Source organism: Dermacentor silvarum, chromosome 5, assembly GCF_013339745.2.
Source record: "Dermacentor silvarum isolate Dsil-2018 chromosome 5, BIME_Dsil_1.4, whole genome shotgun sequence".
Classification (NCBI taxonomy): Eukaryota; Metazoa; Arthropoda; class Arachnida; order Ixodida; family Ixodidae; genus Dermacentor; species Dermacentor silvarum.
This window is the reverse complement of record NC_051158.1, coordinates 3,548,979-3,569,831: the sequence shown is the minus strand read 5'-3', so window position 1 is coordinate 3,569,831 and position 20,853 is coordinate 3,548,979. Positions and strand designations below refer to the sequence as shown.

Genomic DNA, 20,853 nt, shown 5'->3' with positions numbered 1-20,853 from the left:
TAGGCCATCGGCTATAAATAGTCGCTTAAGCGATATTATATCACATTGTCTCGTGATTGGGACGTGTGTAGCAAAAAGAGTATCTAATATACTTACATTGTGCAGTTGCTGGCGTTTTTTTTTTTCATTTGCTTGGTTTGCCTCGTGGCATAACGTCCGAATAAAATTAAATCTAAGCATGCTGGCCCTTCTTCAATTTTTCCGTTTATGTACAAACAATAAACACTATATCAATGCATTCGACATTACTTTGAACTAATTTATTACACTTGATGTATAAGACAGGCGTGGTAAAACCTGTTGCTTTACGAATTTCGCTGCATTCGAGAGAATCTATGTCATCATTGGTGAAAAACATGCAGGAGGACGCGCAAAAAAATTATGTTGCCGCATGTTCCATTGTGCTACTACGGAATAAAATGGCAATTGTGCTAGAGCTTGACAAGACTGGATACTGCCTAGGCTATTGTAAGATGGCGACACTGGCGACTCCTAATATCGTCGTGTTTCTCGCTGGTTATGTTATCCTTCAAGCTTTGAGAGTACATGGGCAGCTTGGAAGGCGACAGCAGTACCAAGCATCTAATGATCGAGCGAATGGTCCACATTCGCACGCCATCAAACCGGATTTGCAGCAAAAGCCACGTACGTAGACGATATTCAAGGTGACCTCCTGATATGCTCACACGTAGCGGTGATGTCTGGTTTAAAAGTTTTACATAGGAATTATTGAAATAGTCATTCCGCCTAGAGAAGCTGTAAATTTTATTAAGTACAAGCCTATATATATATTCCGAGAGCGAGCCTAATCTTCATAACAGGACGAAAGAGGCAGTTTGGTAGGACACAAGTAAAGAGTTCCTAAATGATCGAAGTTCCTCAAAAAGACATTGGTGATATTTCTGAGAGCACATAATACAGGTGGAGCCGCTTCCTCTTGTTCTTAATTCACAATTCTTTCTGTACGTATGTACCTTTTTTTCTTCTAGAGCCGGCAGGCATTCGTGCCAATCCTGGTGGCAGTTGTCACTTAGCTCTCTTTCTTCTTTCTGTGATTGTGTTATCTATGCAAACCTAATAATAATATTATTAAGAAGGCGACGCGTAACTTCTAACACCACAAACTAGTATATCTGTTTAACTGTTAAAAACTAAACGCATACTCAGTCGTGAAGATGATTTGTGACATGTGCCCGAATTTCGCAGTGGATTGATTGGCATACGGCGTAGTATTAATCAATGTCTTTTCATGAATGCCTTGCTAGAAAGTGGACAAAATTCTAATGTGCTGCCGACTTTATCTATAAATGCTTGCAAGCAAGTTTATGTGTCAAAATGCTCAGTAAGTGGACTCTCCCGAAGGTTGATTTGTACGGACGGGTCGTGTCGCTGATTCAGTTAGCATACGAGCGTGACGTTGTTGAGCTGTTCTATCTCTGTGGGATTAGGCGTTCACCAAGCTTTCGCCAAGTTTGCAAGAGTACCGCCTATGGACAGCATCAGCAATTTCTGGTGTGGTGCGGAAACGACGTCACTGATGGCAGGCTGTTGGCGACGCTCCGTAGCGGCAAGCTGACATTTTAGCCTTGTTCATTGTCGTGCCTTCAGCCGTCCGTTGTCTTGCTATTGCATTTGGAACCAAATTAGTAAGTACGAGTAAAATCTTAGCAAGTTTGTAGGGATTTATGATGTAAAGGAAACATAAAGGTTCAATTCAATTCAGCTAATACAGGCAGACGTGGCAAACGCACGTACATAACTAACAAGGTGACATTTGTTTTACCCCTCTCGTTCTTCTGTCCGTGTCTTCGATGTTTTAATTTATATGTATGGAAATAACAATTCGGTGCACTAAACCATTTTGACTATCGGGTTTTGTGAAGGGGATGGCACCAGAATGGCGATAAAATTTTCGGCGCACAATTGTCTTACTAAATTACCACGTTAACGGTCTTTTCGAACTTTTAAGCTAGGAGAAACGGCCGTTACAATGTACTTTAGAATTTCCACTGCTTCACTGCATATTCTTCTTATTTTCTCCCGCACTCTCCTCACTCTGAAATGGTCTCTTTTTCCGGTTATTGTAGTTCACATTCAAAGAGCCGACTGTCCGCAACTGTTAATGATACAATGTTTCAGGAGTCAGTTTTTATTCGTAAAGGACGAAACGAAAAAGGCACGATTGTTTGGGCCTGCGTAAATGCAGTGGTGAAACTTTTCTCAGCATCCTCAAATACCGGATACATGATCTCTGTTGCGATGACACTTTCACAAAATAACATTTTTCAGAAGCCCTATTGAAAAAAGACGTGACACCCCTTAAAAAACAGCATAATATGACTGCACGAAAACGTTATCAACTAGTTCAAGCCAATGCGTATTTAGCTTAGATTTCAGCGAATTCTGCCTCAGCCGTTTTTTCCAGGACAGACTTTGGAGTCCAACAGTAGAACAGGTGCCGTGTCAGAAAAATATATGTTTTAACAGCGAAGCTGTTTAAGCCAGCCGTAATTTGTGGTGCGTAGCAAAACACTACCAAGAATGAAAAGAAAAGAAACTTTCTCGCCGAGGCGGGATTCTAACCCGCGTACGCCATCCGAAAGCGAGCGTCGTAACCACTAAGCTGTACAGCCACTTTTTTTTTCTTTATTGCATGGACTTATTAGCACTTATATGCGAAAAATAGTTGCGTTACATTTATACATACATGAAAATCTAATTCACACACGCTAGGCAGTCCAATGACAGTTCAAAATTCGGGCAAACCAATACAAGCGTCCAGATACGAAATCCATTCAGGAACGGGATCAAAGGTTGCAACCACACTCCGCGCTCGAGCAGCCTCTTCTCGAAAGACAGACCTTGTCGAGCTTGGTAGCTCGGCATGTCTGTCGATCATTTGGCTTCTCCATAATAAATACAGTCCTAATAACATAAACTAATCATATGGTGCATTAGTGATTGTCTTTTTGAAAGGAAGGAACCGGACATCGTGAGGTGTGAGAGCAATTTTTTTTGATAGTTTTTTTGTAAAATCTCCAATAACAAAAGGCATCACGACAAAGAATAAAGCAATGTTATAATGTCTCAGATTGGTCGCAAAGTCTACAATTTGTATTTCAGGGTACATATCATTCTTTTTCATGAAGCCATGTTTTATCTGGCCGGGTGGAAGTGTGCAGCTTAAAGAAAAATGCTTCGCTGGTGGCGTTATACGCATTCGACTGCTCACGGCAAAGAACATCTTGACCAAATAGAGTCATACACGGCTTTCGATACATAGGTGCAGGGAAAAGGTTATTTACAAGTGCTATATTTAGCGATGTTCGATCAACGCTAAATAAATACTCAAACGAGAATCTGGCTTTTAAAAATGAAATAGTATCCACGAGTTCTTTTAGGAAGTCCCATAACGGCAATTCTTCAGCATAGTTTGTCGTGACAAAAAAAAAAGGGAGGTGTGAAGCAAGACATGCTCTATTAGCTGCAAGAAGGAAAGGAGGACGGACATTGTTAAGGCAAAATAATCGCGTGACCAATTGTCTCACAAACAAATGCACAAGACCGAGACCTCCCTTCTCAAGTGGAAGAAAACGATTGTCCCTTAATTCTCATGGCTTCCCATGATGAATGCCAAATAAAACATGCAAATATTCTGTGAAATGCCCGAACATGGATGCGAGAGCAGTGCAAGCCCTGCAGAACATAAAGAAGCTTAGAAAGCAAGGAATATATTGCACGCCTTAGCTCTTGCGAAAATGGAGAAGTCACGTCCCTGCCTAGGTTGTCACCTTTCGACGGATAGTGGTTATCGCAGATGTCCAATGAGGTCCACTATTACGGAAGTTATCGAGAGGCACACCAAGACATCGCAACAAAGACTGATTCCAATGAATATTCGAGAACACAGAGGGAGTTAGAACCCACATGCCTAGCCAAAACTCCCTACTTTTATCAAATTTACACTAGCTACTGCCGTTTCACAGAAACGCAAGGTAGTGTTTATTGTCTCAGTAATACCGGGCTTATCGACGCAAAAGAAGGCAATGTCATCCGCATAAGCTAGAACTTTAATTCTTCATCTGCATACATGTATCCTTTAATGCTTGAGTTATAAAGCACGCTTAAGCAAACAGGTTCCAAGTATATTGCGAAAACTAAAGGTGAGAGCGGACAACCCTGACGGACGGATGACTGTATCTGTATTACACCTAAGAGGGTACGGTTAAGAATTAAATTTGTAGTGCACTCTTTATAACAAAGTGTTATACCATTATATAATGCATCATCTAACTGCAGATGTAGTAATCAGAACAAAAAACTGTGCTGAACCTTATCAAAGGGTTTGGCAAGGTCAATATGGAGAAGAGCTACTTGATCCATGCTACCTTTTAAGCAGTCAAGGACTGAACGGGCGATATGAATATTTGTTTGTAAAGAGCATCCTCGAATTCCGCATGTTTGATGGTCACCTACTAATTTAGCAATGACTGTGTGCAACTTATTTGTAAGTACTTTTGCAAATATTTTATAAACGACCTTACATAATAATATCGGCCTATATACATTTACTCTCTTTAATACTTCATTGCCAGTGCTATTTGGGGCTAGGGTCGTATGGCCCTGATAGAAAGACGAAGGAAGCTCACCCTGTTTATAGGCGTCTTTGAAAAGCCGCTCAAAAAAGGGACAAAGGAATTCCGGAAATTTTACATAAAACTAGGCACTAAGGCTATCAGGGCCAGGCGTTTTGTTTTTCTGCGGAGCTTCAACTGCAAGCTTAATTTCTTCTCGAGTTATTGGCTCGACAACGCTGACTCGATCATCTTCTTGTAATTGTGGCATAAGAATTCTTCGTAACCCTTCTGAAGCGTAACTGTAGTGAAAATATGTTTATAGTGATCTTCAGATATGGTTATTATTTGCGACGTTTCTGTATATATGGAACCACCAGATTCAATTTGTAATATTTTCCTGGAAAGTGCATATCGCTTTGCGTCCCCGAGAGCCCTTTTTGTGGGCTCCTTATTCGTGAAACGTGTTGTGCATGAATGCATCACTGCTCCTCTGTACACTTCCGTCTCATATTTCTGTATTTCTGCTCCAACTGTATTTATCTCGTTGCTATACAACCCCGGCTTCTGGCTTTCGAAAGCGTGCAGCTTATATAGTAGATTATCAAAGTGATGTTTTTCTGCATTTTTTCCTTACAGACAGCTCACATGAAATAGCAATCACTTCATTTTTTTACTCTCTGTTTTAGCATTTCCCATTGAACCACGCCTGCAGAACGTGTATTTATGCGAAACATGATTGCGTTCGAGCGTCGTCGTCTTCGTCCATAGCTGGCGCAGTTCGTACGCTCGTGCTCTGCGAGGTGAAAAGGTTTTGCGCGCTATGAGAGCGAGAGAGAGACGCATTCACTAAGCGGGTCTCTTGGAACGCGCTGTCGGTGCTGAAAGCTGCGCTATGCAACGCGCAGTGGCGGCCGTAAGTCCGAGACGCACGAAAAGAAATTATCATCATCATGAGTAATAAGATGAAAAGTTCGCGCACACTTCCGGAAAATGCTGGGCTACGATCCTCTAGCTTCGCTGTTTCAAGCGTTGCGCGGCCGAGTGGAAGTTTTTTTAAATGCGAATGCATTTCTTAGTCGGGGCATGTCAGGCGTCTGTCGGTGTCCGCGCGCCGGCAGGTGTTATCTCTCCGCTCTCACTCCCTCTCCCATAGCAACAGCTGCGGGCGCGCGCGCTTATCCTCGCCCCTAGCAACCGGAGGTGGTGCGGGCGGAGTAGCGCAGAGTGAGTGGAGAGGAGGAGGGCGTTCTGGCTTTTGAGGGCGCTCGCATCGCGGGAACTCGGCGGAGCTCCCGCGTGTGTGGAAAGAGCGTAGGGTAGGGTAGGTGCAGTGCTTCGCCTCTCCTTCTCTCGCCGTTCGGTCTCTCTCCTCCCTGCGCCCCACTCTCCCGTTCGCTCGCTCGCACGTATATTTAAATGGAGTGAAGCGCGCGCCTTACTCTCGACCGTTCGCTGGCTGGGCGCCTCTCAAGGCGATGGCAGAAGTCGGTGAAGGCGAATGTCTGACGGCAACGGTACCCCTAGCAAGGAGTGTAATACAATCCAACCCGAGCATTACACCTCTCGCTGGAGGGGACGTCACTGCAGTAGCTTCAACGTCATCATCAACCGGAGAAGAAGCGGAAGACAAGGCTGCGAAGCGAAGAGCGCGGGATGCCGAACGCAAGCGAGCGAAGCGAGCTGCCGATACCAAACTCCGTGCTCGGGAAGCCGCTGCGAAACGCCACGCCGAGCCGGAGATCCGGAAATGTGTGCTCGATACGCCGCTGTGAGACGTCAACGGCGAGCCGAGAACGCTGAAGTTCGTGTTCGAGACGCGGCGGAGAAACGTCAACAGGTGCTGATGAATGTGTAAATAAATGGTTACGGTACAAATCCTCGTCTCGTCATTAATTTACGCCATTAAAATTACTACGCCGTGTACTCTCGGCGCAAGAAATGCATTCGCATTTCCTCACGATTCCCTTCGGGGAGGTGGGGGCAATTTTTTTTCTACTGCTGACCGTCGTATTTGTTACGCACTTTTTGGGTGCGTTCCTGTAAAGAGTAACGTGTTTTATATGGTAATGTACGGGTTCAAAATCAATAAGTTTAGATTCTAATGTTTCTTCCTCAACAAAGTAACCGTGACTAACTTTGCAGATTGCAGAATGTGGGAGAAATTGAAGAGATGCAAGAGTGGAGTTTGCGGCGAGAAGAAATGCTGGGACCTGTGGGTCAGGTCAAGAGGGTGCGTCAGCGACTGCGAATATGAGTGTGTCTGTCGCCGTGGTTTATACCGAGACGTGCGAGGCAAATGCGTCTTTCCTTTTCAATGCAAGAAAACCGACTACCTCTACGCGACGCCACCCGGCGGGTCAAATAGACTGCAATAAAATGTGCACATGCGTAGGCAGCGAGCAGCACTGTGTTGTCCATGTTTTCAAGCTTTACACTACGATAACTATTAGTTATGTCGTGTAACGATGCCACAGGAGCGTTGTGCGTCAGATTAGGGATTCACTCGCTTAAAGAAATAATATTTAGGTAAACTTGCACACTTTAATTTTGTAAGGAACCGCACAATGTTAGGGAAACCTGCATATTACTGACAACCACAAGCGCGGCATAATGTAGCATTTCCGATGTACTTCAATTTCTACGAGTTTATTTATATAGCGAAACTTTGCTTCGCACTTCCTCCAACTTCGCAGCTTTTGTGGTTGAGTGCTATTTTGCTGAATAGCTGTATAGTTCTACGTCCTACAGCTACAAAGAGGATCCTCAACTCTCCCGTGGAATGTTTCAGGGAGACTTCCTTTCCTGTGCAATTTCACCTTTGCCTGTCATGTTTCTCTTCCCTCTCCCCTTCCTTCCCATACGGCCAGCACCAAGAGGGAAGGCCGTACCCGTTTATTATAAATAAACCATTTGCAAAAACATTGCCCGTGGTAGCAGGCAAAGAAAAGCGAATCATTTTGCCTGCTATTATATGTACCCCATTGCGACACAAAACAATCATGTACTTCGACTTAGGTGCTCGTAAGGAACCCCAGAGAGTCGAAATTTATTGGTAGTCCGCCACTACGGCCTGCCTCACAATCGGATTGCGGTTTTCGCACGTACAACCGCGTCATTCAATCAAAATTTAACACCTCTGCCAGGATCCGATGTGCCATGGGATGCAGTGATAATGCTAACCTTCGTGGAGGTTATGAACAACGGCGCACAGCAACGTCTCAAGCAGTCACGTCTCTCTGTGGTTTATATGTGCTGGGCAGGAAAACGGCAGTGGTGCACGCAAGGAAACGTTAATCACCAGCTCACCACTTGCGTATTGGACTAAATGGTGAAGAAATCAAGCATTTGCCGTCAGCATGTCCACTAATTACCGTCAATCAAATCAAATTGCACAGAAAGCTTCTCTCAAGTCGGTTCACACAGTGCGTGGGACCCGCATTACTTCTTACGTTTTGGCATTCTTTGCCTTTTTCTTTTCGAGAGTTAGATGCTGCGAGTGATGCGTGAGGATTCGGTTCTTTTTTTTTTAATTTTGTAGGCATGAATGTTTCTTCTTGGTAAGCTGTTTGATCCGTAAACCTGATAAATCAGTGGCTCACGCAATGATTACATTCCAGTAAAAAATGTCCAACACATTTCCGCAACACTTGCGTGGCTGGATATTTTCTTTCTTTATTTTATTTCAGAATACTGCGAGATACTGATTGGGTCTAAGCTTTGGGGCCTACAATGGAACATAATAAAGCAAATACAGAAGTACAAGATTTACATAATAAACAGCAAACACAAGGTGAGCAATGTTGTTAGAATAAATTTCAAGCAACGAACAGTTGCAAAAACTGAGAAATGTTCAAATTATGTAGGAATATTGCTCTACGAAACAGCACATTCAGGAAGTGAGTTCAATCTTCAATTTCCTTCAGAAAATAAGTTTAAAGCTGTTTGTGCTCGAAAATAAAGGGGCAAGTGTACATTCAGGACTGTGACGAGTCCTTCGAACCGTGATGGAATGGACACATTTAGGCAGGTTGAAATAATGTTTTTCCAGTAAAGCAGTTATATATAGTAAAGGAAGATCGGACGACAAATTTTCCTTCGGGCTTCAATTTCTTGTAATACCTTCACTTTCACCAAAGAGGGCGGTGAATGTTCCCTCTAGATTTTCCCAATATGCATCTTGCTGCTTTGCAGTTGAAGCTTCAGCTGCACAAGGTATTTTATTTCCGGCGATCCCAAACAATCGCCGCGTATTCTAGCTCACATTTTATACAGGCGATGTAAGCCATCAATTTAGCACGCACTGGATCATATTGAAGTTTTCGTTTTATACACTGAAGTTTACGTAAAGCCGATGCACACATATAATAAAGATATGTCGCGACGAATTAGGCTCTGTGGAGAGGGCGACACCGAGATGCTTTTACTTTTCACCCTTTCTAACTTTAATGTCGCCGAGTGAATGGTAAAAAATGCTGCGAGTCATTTTTTTGTGGTCTCCGTGCGAGTGCAATTTTTTTTCAATATAATATCATCACCTAAAGGTGACACCAAGCGCGAGTGGCTGAAATTTCTTCCTGTAATTTTCTGTGGTACTCAACCAAGAAAATTTGTATGCGCAGCACACAATCATCTTGCAAAGAACGTTATTGTAACGCCATCTGGGATTGCACTTGCCAAATAATTAACGTACAAACGATATAAACAGGACCAAGTGCACGGACTCCAGAGTTTACCACCAATACATACAATGAGTAGCCACTAATTTTAACATACTGGCTTCGACTAGTCAGCTATGCATTACCCAAATGAAATATGCTCACAGGTAGTCCTATTAGTTCCAGCTTATACAGTAAGTTGCCTTGTAGAACCTTAAGGAATGCGTTACAAAAGTCTACAAATAAGACATCAATATCCCCAGTGGAGTCCAAAAAACGTGAAAATCATAAACAGCAGGTGATAGTCGGGTAACAGCTGGCATGCCTTTTCTGAAACCATGTTGACACTGTGACAGTTTGTTGTGTTCACGTAAGTACTCGTACACAAAAGAAGCATCCATGCTCTGTTTACAACCACTGCTCGTAATAGAGGCAGGTTAATAACTAGAAATCAATATTTGATCTCTTTCTTAAGCACACCAACTAAAGCGCATTTCGCCCATCATCTGCGACATTGTATGTAGATTATGACAACTAGCACAGTTCAGTAAGAATTACAGATATCTGTTCCGCATTACACCATAAAAACACATTGAGAATATATTCTGTGGAAACGGATGCTTAATAATAAGATTTATTAGCATCAATAAGACGCGTTCGTTACTTATAACAATACTACGTTCAGTAAATGATATTTTTTTTCTTGAAGCTTATATTGAACTGGCTCGACACACTTCCTTTTCGAAGAGCGAAGTGCTACTACAGGGACCCGCAGCGTACCACCCTAAGTGGTTGAATACATATCTGTATCTTGCTCTCTCTTTGCACACGCACGCACGCACACACAGCACACACACACACACCAACACACACACACACACACACACACACACACACATATATATATATATATATATATATATATATATATATATGCAGGCCAGAAGAGATTCGTTCAAGTACGTTATGCTAGCACACCGTACTTTACATAGTTCTTTTGTTTCGCTGTGTAAACTCCACTATTGCTCTTTTATACTGGTTCTCCACCTATTTTTTACGAGACATGGTATTTATCCTCATACAAGGGTTCTCCAGTCTTGTATTTGTCCTTTCGGCTAGGTAAACAGTGCAAAGAAAAATGCTAGGTACAAAGAAAAATGAAGATAATGATATAGGTGGATCCCGGTGCGAGGTACTGTTGTTCGATATTTTGTATAAATATAAATCACATGCAGCGCGTTAGTGGCTGAAACGCACCCTGTTATACCCTGAGACATCCCTTGTTCTTCTAATGGTTAAGTGCTGTGTATATTCAATGTTCAGAAAATTTGAAAAAAAAAATTCTAGCGTCATTTCTCTTTTTTTTTTGCTGATTATGAAGCGTAATTTTTTGCCATGACTTCGCCACTGCTGATGGCACTCGCTAAGCCAAAACAAGCGGCATTTGCGAAAGCTGAGCCTTGCGGTATTACAGAGATGTCAGAAGATTGAAAACAGCCAGAGCTTCCAAGGCACTATTCTGGGTAAACCTCGAGGCACAATAGCCTCGGCCTACGTAAAAAAAAATCTGAAAAAAGCTAAAAAACATAGGTTTCCTTCGTGAACATTGTCTGAATAGCGCATACATCCAATGCTGGGTGTAACAAAAAACAGGGCATACAGTTGTGAATTGCTTTCACTTCGTCGCAAGATGCGAGAATTAACAGCTGTGCTCGTTCTTATGTTCCCCTTGTTTTGTAAACTACTAGTACACGTAGAGGGACATCAAGCTCAAACTAACGCCATCGGATCTAGCGGAATCGATCAACACTCCTTGCTCACAAATGAACGTCCTGAAAGTCGTACGTACTAAACGTCTTATTTTGCTGAACAATCATTTTCGGGGAAGTTAAAAAGGAGGTGAGCGTCGCGTAATTTCAAGTTCCTAGGCTTTTTAACCACCATTTCTAGAAAAAGCGGCAGATATTCTCTCACAACAAAAATAAGTATTCTCGCATTGCAAGGGAGAAAACAGGGAGTGCTTTGCAGACGTGTATAAACTTTCATGAAAAGCTGTGAGTTGGCTAATGTTGTCGGTAATGGAAAGCGCAGGAAGCTTCTGGTGTCATTTTTTAGTCTCTCGCTGTGTTTTGTCTGCACAATGCTACAACCGATTTTCTTGGCGTTCGAGAAAATAAAAACAAATTAAAGCATGTTTCTCTCTCAAACCACCCGTGAAGTTATACTGCCGTTAAGTCTTTGACAAAGGTATTCAGTTTACTAATGATCGTCTGTGAATACCTTGAGCTTTTCCTATCAAGTAATTTAAATGCTGGTAAGAGCCCCTGAGCAAGGCCAATTGAATAATGAAGTAGCATCATTGACGGATGCTCTATAAAAGGCTTTTCTCTCCCATGGTTAAATCATTGCAGATGACTGCAAATGCTTGAGCTAGCATCCCGACTATGACTTTCAGTAAAGACATTTTAACTCATTGAGAGCTTTTCGTCCGTCTTTCTGCGTTGAAAAACATCGAGCCTAAGTGAACTGCTAAAGGAAACTGGAAATGAATCATGCAGCCAGAACCGTTAAAAAAAGAGAAACCGCTATATCGTACTAATGGACCACCGAATTTCCAACAGACTTAACTAGAACGCCTCAGTGTTAGCTGTAGAGCGTGTTGGCACCGTGAAGTGGAAGTCATCCATATTGGTTCACAGCAAGCGGTTGTCTTTCTGGCAGGCTAACGCTATTTTCACATCGTTGCATCGAGCAGAGACAGAGTGAATGAATATACGTTGTTTACTGGCGCAAGTGCCAGGTATGGCCAAAGAGCGTCATGCCTGTGTTAGTGAGTTCGTAGTGGAATGATGAATTCTGAGTGGTACAAGAGACAGGCGCCGTGGTGAGTGATAAGTCGTTATGATGCGATGCGTCTCGTTGACTGCCATATAATACACGCCTGGTGCAGGGTGGTGCCGATAATAACAGGGAACAGTGCTGAAGTAATTCCCATATAGACGAATTTTTTTTATTACTTCGATTTGAAGGGTTCGCGAAGAGCAAGTGGTGTCCAGGTAGGCCTAGCGTATGTGCAAAACTGTGGTAATTTGCAGGATCAGTTTATTCGAGGTCACATGTGACGCAAAAGCAGACTCTACAATTAGAAAAGAGAGAGAAAGGCAGAAATTTGTAAGTAGAAAATTCACTGATTAGTGCTAACAATTATTAACCATGAACAATGGCAGTGATACGGCGTTGCGATTGAAGAAATTGTAACAATACGGTGCAAATGGGAAAAAAAAGTAATATTTGCGCGACAAGCCGCGGAGAAATCTGTTCACACTATCTGTTCCCAATACAGCAGAAATACTGATTAGACCATAAAATATTTTACATGTTGTTCTTAAGATTTCATCTTATATTTAGTTCAATTGAGAGCATTAGATGATACCCAGTAGAAAGCTATGCAACTTGGCATTGGTTGACAACTAATAACAGCAGCACACTGAAAACAAACCAATGACGCAATGACACAGCACAAGAGTGTTGTGTATACCGATTTTGTTATCTTCATTTTTATAACGCCTTTGGTATTAGCCACGAACCAATACCAACTTGCCCAGTTTTCTGCCCTATTCAGTATTAGATTTGCCTCGCGCTTGTTTTAGTGCCGAATGAAAAAAAAAACGTGTTAGCATTAGGCAGAGAACAGAGAAGGATCTCTAATCTCGAACTTCCGCAATAAATAAGCCACAAATATAACAATCACCCCATAAGCGCCGCTTCTACAATAACTGGGGTGCTCAAAGCAAATATCCAGGCAATGCAGGCTAATACATCTCCACAAGACACATCTCGCTCCATTATTTAGCTATAAGAAGCATTCCTAAGAAGCACCAGACCGAAAATATGGAGTGCTATGTTTGAAATAACGCGTCGATAACTTATGCCAATTGGTTTTAAGAGTATGGGAAAGTGAATAGGTAAATAGTATACCGAACAGTATAACCAACTTTGCGCTACGTAGCTGTAATGTTGCGCTACCGTTTACAGTCCTATGTGCGAGGTATGTACGACTACAAGTTCGGAAAGTTGCAAAGGATTCGGGGTACGGAAAGGTAGGTGCACTAACACAGACACAGTAGAAGCTAAAAGGAATACAGAATTTGGTCAGTAGAACTCGAAGGGCAATATAAAAATCCTTCTTTGTATTTCCTCCTCGTTATATATTTGTCCGTGTTTTCGCGCCTGTCTATCCATACCATCAGCGGCACGGATGCTTTGCTGCAATGTAAGAGACAGATTTATGAAGGAATTCCTTCAAGACGCACCAACTTTAGCTAAAGGTATTTTAAAACACTGCAATCGTCGAGGAATGTACGAAAATGACAAATGGAACCCAGAAAATAAAATGCACTAGGTGAGTTTCGCGATCATGTAGGATAAAGCCAGCGGAATAGCTGCAGTGTTGAAGTTTGAATGATTGTTGGTCCTGATGCACGGCTACTTTTCCAAGCTGGAATGTTCAGAAGTTACCTGCCGGAGCATCCGTAATTCACAGTTTCACAGTTCTTAAGCATTCGCCTAATATCGACGAAATATTAATACCACATGTCGATACTCAAACTTTTCATTCAAGAAATATGTTGTTCTTGAATGATGTTGTGTGGTTGTTACTTTGTTATTCCAAATATACCTCTTTTTTTATTGCAATAGCAATTTTATGGACACTCCAACGAATTTTTGCCGCTGTTGTCGCGAGGAGCTTTTTTTTTTTTTTTGCAAGTGGAAGCAGAGCAGTAGCCGGCGCTTCGACGAGGCGCCAACATCTCCTTACATACCTATGATAATAAAAAATGCCCGACGATTACGATACTTACTAATGGGAAATTTGAGCGCAGCTCTACAAGTGTTTTCATTTCACGATATATTGAGGCAAATAATGTGGGACCGAAATCACCGCGCTGAATGGCAGTGGGTCAGTGCCATCAGCGCCTTCGCCGAGGCAGGGGCATTATGGGAACGCTGGCATGATGAGCGGCATCGGAGCCATGCAGCTGTGGAAGAAGATGACGACGAATGCTTGAGCAGTGGCACAAGCGCATTCGCGCGGTTACGCCTAGGGACGCCGACGTTCAACCCAGGAACGGGCGCCTAGGAGCTGTGCTGTAAAAAAGCAGGCACTTTCACAGTCAAGAAAGCAAGATCGCAGACGTGGAACGAAAGACCGCGATCAGCTTTACTATCAAAGGAAATCTCCGATCATCACCACAGCAAAGTCGAGCCTCACCACGGGAAATTCCAGCATATGTTGCAAGTGGGCGTAGGCTCATTCACCTACAGAATGCCAGATTTTTTTTCTTTAAAATATGCTTTAAACACTCGTTGCATTTATACATATTTTATATTCTCTCACCCTTGACAATCGGCATCGTCACAAGAGCAGTCAAAACTGTACTGCGGTACCTAATCTAGCCGCTTGAACCTCTCAAAGAGAGCCTCATCCGTGACGCCACCACTCCCTATTATTACCTCAAGGGCAACTCTAACGTGTTCGGTCGAATGTTGAAAAAGTACTAATACATTCGTTAATATTTAAATACGGAAACTATTCAAATACACCTCAAATCAACAAGTAATCTCATAAAATGACTGCTGAACTGATTTGAATGAAATTTACGGCACTTAGAGAGGGAGCCAAATTTTACCGACCATATCAAGCAAAATGTTTATTTAGTGCCATAGCAAAATTGCTGAAGATGGGTCAGGCAAAAAGATATGGTTGATCCCGCTTTCATAGGAATCCGTAGAACACGAAAGTGAAGCGCCTCTTCGCCGAAGCTGTTGCATGTTTGCTTCGTGAACTCACAGTCCGCTGCAGTGAAAGGCGCACGATTTGCGGGTCGGCGACCGTGTTGCAGGTTTGCTTGGCGCTTGGCGTACTGTTGGCGAGCGGTGTCCTGCTGGCGAGTCCCCTGGGCGACGGTACGAGCATCTTGGTCTGGCTCCATAGTGTCTTCTGCAGCCAGTTGAGTCGCGACGCGCTCAGTTTCAGGAATCCGAGTGCCAGAGTTCGCAGCGTGGGCTGCGGACGCGCGAAGGCGTTCTGCTTCACGCTGGCATGTTTCTCGTCGGACCAAAGCGAGATTCTACCGTCGACGTCATTATTGCCTTTCAGCGTTGCTTAGCGCAGCAGTTTGAACGCGACAGTGTAAAGGGCCCCCGTGTCGCTGAAAATCCGGTGTCGGCGTCAGCGTCGTTGCCCATGAGTGAACATTTCCGTATGCATTTGGGTATATGTACACGCCCGGCCTTACTGATTGATATGCGCTATATGCCGTTTATATTGCCACATCATTCCATCCATAAAGTTGCGCATACCTTGTCTTACATTCTCGACAAAGCTGTCCTTGCGAAGTTCTTGGCAAAAACAAATGACATGAAAGACAACAGCGACATGCCTTTTATGTCCAAAAGGCATGTCCGAAGTCATTCCGGGCTGAAATATTAAAATTGCGAAAGAATAACCGTGGGAAAAACCACCGCAAGCATAGCGTTCACCGCTAGCGTTTCCCGGTAAACATTACGGTTGCATAAGCTGTAGTTGCCGGGAAACGTGAGAAGCAGTCAGGGGTCTTTGAATGATATCGCGTTTCACTCTTAAAGGCGAAGCTTAAGCACCCTAGAAGTTATTTTCTTAGATGGTGCCTTCCCAAGCAAAGCAGTAGGCGGCGTGTAAGCACTGCGGATGTATGTTGAGGCTGCACTCCGTACACGACGAGGCGTCACAGGCTCATCGGACGTGAAAGACAAACCATGTGCGAAAACTGTGTGGTCACCTCAGCAGAAGGCCTACACCTCCTACACTAGGTTACACAGCGTTTTAGTCCCTGCTGCACAGAGACTACCTAAGCGCTCACTGTCGGCACTCGTTAGTGTCGTGATACAATGCTTCGCTTCACCGCTCCTGGATGGCGGTGCCATCCCTATCAACAGAGAGCGTATTTTACGCTTGTACGCCGACATTACATCTGTTACAAGAGGCTGATGGTGGACCCCGGCATAAAACATTTTCGTGTTAAAACTGAAGCGATAGTTTTATAGATCTATAACTCAGCATTAAAAATCAGTATGTGCCTGTTTGTACACGCCTTGAAAGAACCTGAAGTGGTCTTACAATCTACGTTAAATTTTTACAATGTTTACGAGGGTTTCCCAAAAGTCCCACTAAGATGTTTTTGGCATGTAAGTTTCCTGCTAAAATTGCTAGACAATTGTCATGTGCTTCGAGCATTCAGCTACTTTGGAACTAATGGCTGATAAATGTTCTGATTTTGGTGTTTGTGGCTTCAAATACTCTTGTGGCTATATATTTGTTACATATCGGTGTTTCTTCGCTTAAATTTCTATGAAAGCCTAGTTTTCTAACAAACGAAAATGTAATAAGGCTCAGCGTGCATGCATAACAATTGCGAACTGTAGTGTTTGTGAAGCAGCATGTTGACGAAAATGGGCAAACCTGAAATTCGCAAGGCCTTTGAAGCCACAAGTACGGAGCTTAGGCAGATCAATGCACTACCCATTATTCCCAGGCTGATGGAACCGCCCTGTTTGCCGCTCACCTAGACACTATAAAGCCAGAGTCCCCTCTAGTAAATCTAGCTGGAGAGTCTATGGCTGCCACTGCAAGTAGCCCTAACACAATGTGATAGAGACGCGGCCGGCTTGCCGCCAGCATCTGTACACAGCGTTGTTAAACCGAATTTTTGTTAAAGGAACGCTAAAAAAATAAATTGAGCTGTAATAATAAATTACTCTTTCGCATTACCGAAAAAAGTCGGCTGTTTGTGTAATAAGCTTTGTAAGCCAGAAGAGACATAAAAACAAAGGACGTATCGGAACGCCTCCTTGCAGTTCCTACGCCCGTTTGCAGCGACGTCAACATTTTCACGGTGTCTGCATGGCCGTAGTTAATTTCCCTTGTCTGTAAAGGCGGACTTTGTGTTACAAATACGTGAAAGACTAAACCTAGCTTGATCATCAAGGCCCAAACACAAGAAAAGTATTTGGAAACTTGGGACCTAAAGTTGATGCATCAGCGGCATGGTTTTGAAGCAAAATTTAAACAAACACGCAACTGCGACCTCATTTTCTCAAGTGATTGCTAGGTATTGCAGGGGGATAAGCGAAGGCAGAGTTTGAAGCAATACATTGTTAGTGTAAACTTATTTGGTGTTTGTCTTTAGTGTCCTTTCAAGCAGTTTCTTTTTTTACTTACATGGCAAAGTTGCGAGAAGGTTCTTTGAAAGTGTGAACGAATGCAAGCTATGGTCTCATACAGTATTGGATAAGTCGAGGGCGATTCATGCTGATCACGACCTACTGTATACTGACCTGACCAGCGAGCAGAACGCCAGCGCGCCTGTTCTGGCTCGTACTTTCGCCACTACGAGCCATATGGCGCTACTAGTTACCCCATCTGCGCCGCACATTTGCTGTCGTCTGCTCGCGCCGAGCGGCGATGTTTGCCTGGGTATGCACTTTGTACGACTAAGAAAATGAGCAAAAGTACGTTTATTGAGCAAAATCAACAATAATGCCGCACTGCTACGTGACTTTGCGTAAATCACGGCAAGGTAAGATGCCTGGCATACGCCTGACATTGAGATCCCGCTTTACGCACCTGGGTGAACAAATGTATCAAGACATGCAGTTTCTAGAAAAGGTGAGGCTACCCTAATGTTTTTTGGCGTGCCTAAAATGCAGCTACATGCCTTGAATTGTTGTACGTAAGTGTTCTGTTATTAAAGAGATGTACCCGTACATTTACTTGTAACTTAATGGAATTTCCCGAATACGTTCCCCACCGGTATCCAATTTGCATTGCGAGCATGCATGGCAAGGGTTGCACGAAATATTTTTGCAACAAAAGCCAGAATATGACATAAAGGCTGAAGGTGAGATGTACTGCTTTCAATACTTCTATTCATTGTACCCTAGGTGCACTATAGGTGCATTGTGCCCCAGGTGCATTGTACCTTATAGGTGCCGTACCAAAAGCGAGCCGCATGTAATCAGCAAAAAGGAAGTGAAACGAGGTACAAGCACGTAAGTTATACAGTCGAATTTTATGCAGTAAATAAACAGTCCTCGGTCGTATGCACTACGCGCGTCACAAAGCCTATCACAGAACGACAAGTCATGAATCGGTACAGACAGATGCACCCCTAATCTTCAATGAGAGTTTAGAAGATTGCGAAGTTGATGGTGCCCAGACTTGCACACCGGGCCTTGGAATTTTATCGCAGATTGTAGACTTTCTTGAACAGTACAATGCTCGTTAGACATTCTCCGGGACCCAAAATATTTGTTAAAAAATCCCGAACAAATCTAGCAACATGAAAACATTCAGCGCCAGCTAAGAAAAAAAAATTCAACTGCCCCCAAGCGATCGCTGAAAGTAGTAATAAGGTTCGTTAAGCTCGTGCACGACAAATAAGCCCATGACTCACTTGCACGGTCCACAAAACAAAGAAAGAAACGTGCGCAACATCAGTTATTTGCTGAAGAACCGATATAGTACACCAGCTTTGGTGCAGTCGCTTCTTTTGTATATAAACGCTTTGAAATGTTGGCTGCAGTGCAGATAAACATGCTCACTATGACAAACATTACAATAAATCAAAATATGCCTAAATTTGAGCACGTTGCGTGAGTAAAGCACTTGTACAGCGCGCCCGCGTGGGCTGTAACCATTTCCTGTCGATGCTCGGGTGGGGTAACTCGAGCGCCCCCTTAGCGGTGAACTCTGGAACGAGAACCGGCGCAGGCAGCTCCATAGAGAGCCGCCAGCTGAGCAGGTCAGTATTTGAGTAGGTCGTGATGCTGAATTTAGGCTGCAGAACGAAAAGTGGACGAAAAGACGTGGCCCCGTGTTGTCGCTCATTATGCTATTTTTGTCTGCATACCGTAGTTAGGAGGCATCGTTTAGCATTTCTGAGCTTTTTTTTCCTCAGATGGAGCGGAGAAGTGCATGTGCAGATAATGCATTCTTTAGCGAATTCAGCATCTAGCCAGGCCACTACAATTTGGAATTAACAAGTTAACATTGTCTGCGACATCACTGAGACTGCTTCACTAGTCGCACTCTTCATATAATTACGATGCAACCAGAGGTGTTATTCCAAGATTTGTGGTGAAGGATACCTTACTTATGATGCAGAAAAATGAATAAATATACGCGCAATGAAGGTGCTGCGAAGCAGCACCTCAGGAGAAATTTGGAATGAATCCTATGAGGCAAATTTTTTTCCGTGCCAGGATTATCGGACTGTTCTGGAGAGGTAAACGAAAGCCAGCTCTCTCCTTAAATGTTTAGGCTTTTGCTAATTTTTTCTGTACCATCGGCCTGTGTGTTAAGCTACTGACCTTGCGCAACGACCTAAAAACGTCGTTTCATATTGAAATGCAGGCGAAATGGCGTGTTTTTATACTTTTAACCTGCTCCTTCTCGCACGCAGGATGCCTCTTGAAGTACGAGGTGTACAAGGAATGCGAGAGTAGCAGATGCGCCGAGTGGAAGTGCTCATACCTGTACTATGGATGGCCCCGACGCTGCACACGTGACTGCATAAACGGATGTTTTTGTCGAGAAGGGTACTTCAGAAATTCTGCCAAGCGATGCGTGTTAGGGTACCACTGCTTCAAAGAGTACACTCTTTACCAGGCAAAATTAGGCGAGTAAAGCGCACGACACCATCGAGAGAGTGAATTCTGTGGCATTTCACTTGGGCGAACTGAGAGAAAAGAAGAAAAAAAACTTTCTGGCGATGGCCAAAGTTAAGAAATAAAGCTCATGTCGGTAAAGTTGGGCTCGGAGAATCACGCCGTAAAATGCACTCTGGTTTGCTGCCAGAGAAGGATGTGTGCTTCTTTTCTGGATTGTGCATGATAATGCAGTAGTTTCGCTTTTCATTTCTCTTTTGCATCTTGGTGCTGGTGCATATCTTTGGTTTATCGCTTCTCCGCTCGCATTACTCTGCGCGATTTAGAAATCAGCTTTCACCTATGAGTTCTCCCTATCATAGCGTTCATGTCCACTTGCTTATCCTTCATGCTCTCTGCCATCATTTGCAAGTCGCGAAGAACCAACAACCCGAACAATGCGTATTGACATCGGGACACTACGCTGCTAGCATTTTAACGACACCGGAGAAAATCAGACGATGATGGCTTCCACCTGTTTAATTGCGTGTTCTTTAATGAATGGGCGACAGCAAGTCTGTCTGAAGGCTTCGCGCGTTCAGTCGCGGTTATAAGCCTAACAGGATAAACGATACACGTTTGTTGATAGCGCTTCAGTAGAACTAGCGACTTTGACTGGAGCGAAGGAATTGGTTGTAATAAAACGTATGGTCATCAGTGGCTTGACATTGCTTGCCGAAAATTCCAAACGACTATTTTGCTTTCGGCCGCACCGTGATTCGCTTTACGGGGACCATGTGAAAGTAGCCCGAACGGTTGACTTATGACCCCGTGAGCTGGCAGTCCATAGGCTGAAATTGTGATATGCTGTAAAGGCGGATGAAGCGCCTTACATTCAACACAGCATCCGAAACGCACTGCGCCTCGAATAACCT

At 43.5% G+C, this 20,853-nt stretch overlaps 1 protein-coding gene across 2 annotated transcripts; it reads left to right on the top strand.

Annotated features, from left to right (window-relative positions):
• Positions 1 to 10,930: 10,930 nt before the first annotated feature.
• On the top strand, positions 10,931 to 20,312 carry LOC125945491 (serine protease inhibitor swm-1-like). Of its 2 annotated transcripts, XM_049667223.1 has the most exons (3): positions 10,931 to 11,073; positions 15,136 to 15,199; positions 19,735 to 20,312. In XM_049667223.1, the coding sequence occupies exons 1-3, from the start codon at positions 11,056 to 11,058 to the stop codon at positions 19,956 to 19,958; spliced, it is 306 nt and encodes a 101-aa protein (XP_049523180.1). In that variant the 5' UTR covers positions 10,931 to 11,055; the 3' UTR covers positions 19,959 to 20,312. The 2 variants fall into 2 exon arrangements, 1 of the variants encoding a protein (XP_049523180.1); XR_007466927.1 differs by lacking the exon at positions 15,136 to 15,199.
• Positions 20,313 to 20,853: the final 541 nt, after the last annotated feature.

What these genes read in the sequence shown, in the direction of transcription:
- LOC125945491 (XM_049667223.1), top strand. An exon ending in GGCGAGTCCCCTGGGCGACG is followed by an intron (nt 15,200 to 19,734) that starts GTACGAGCATCT and finishes TCTCGCACGCAG; the next exon opens with GATGCCTCTTGAAGTACGAG.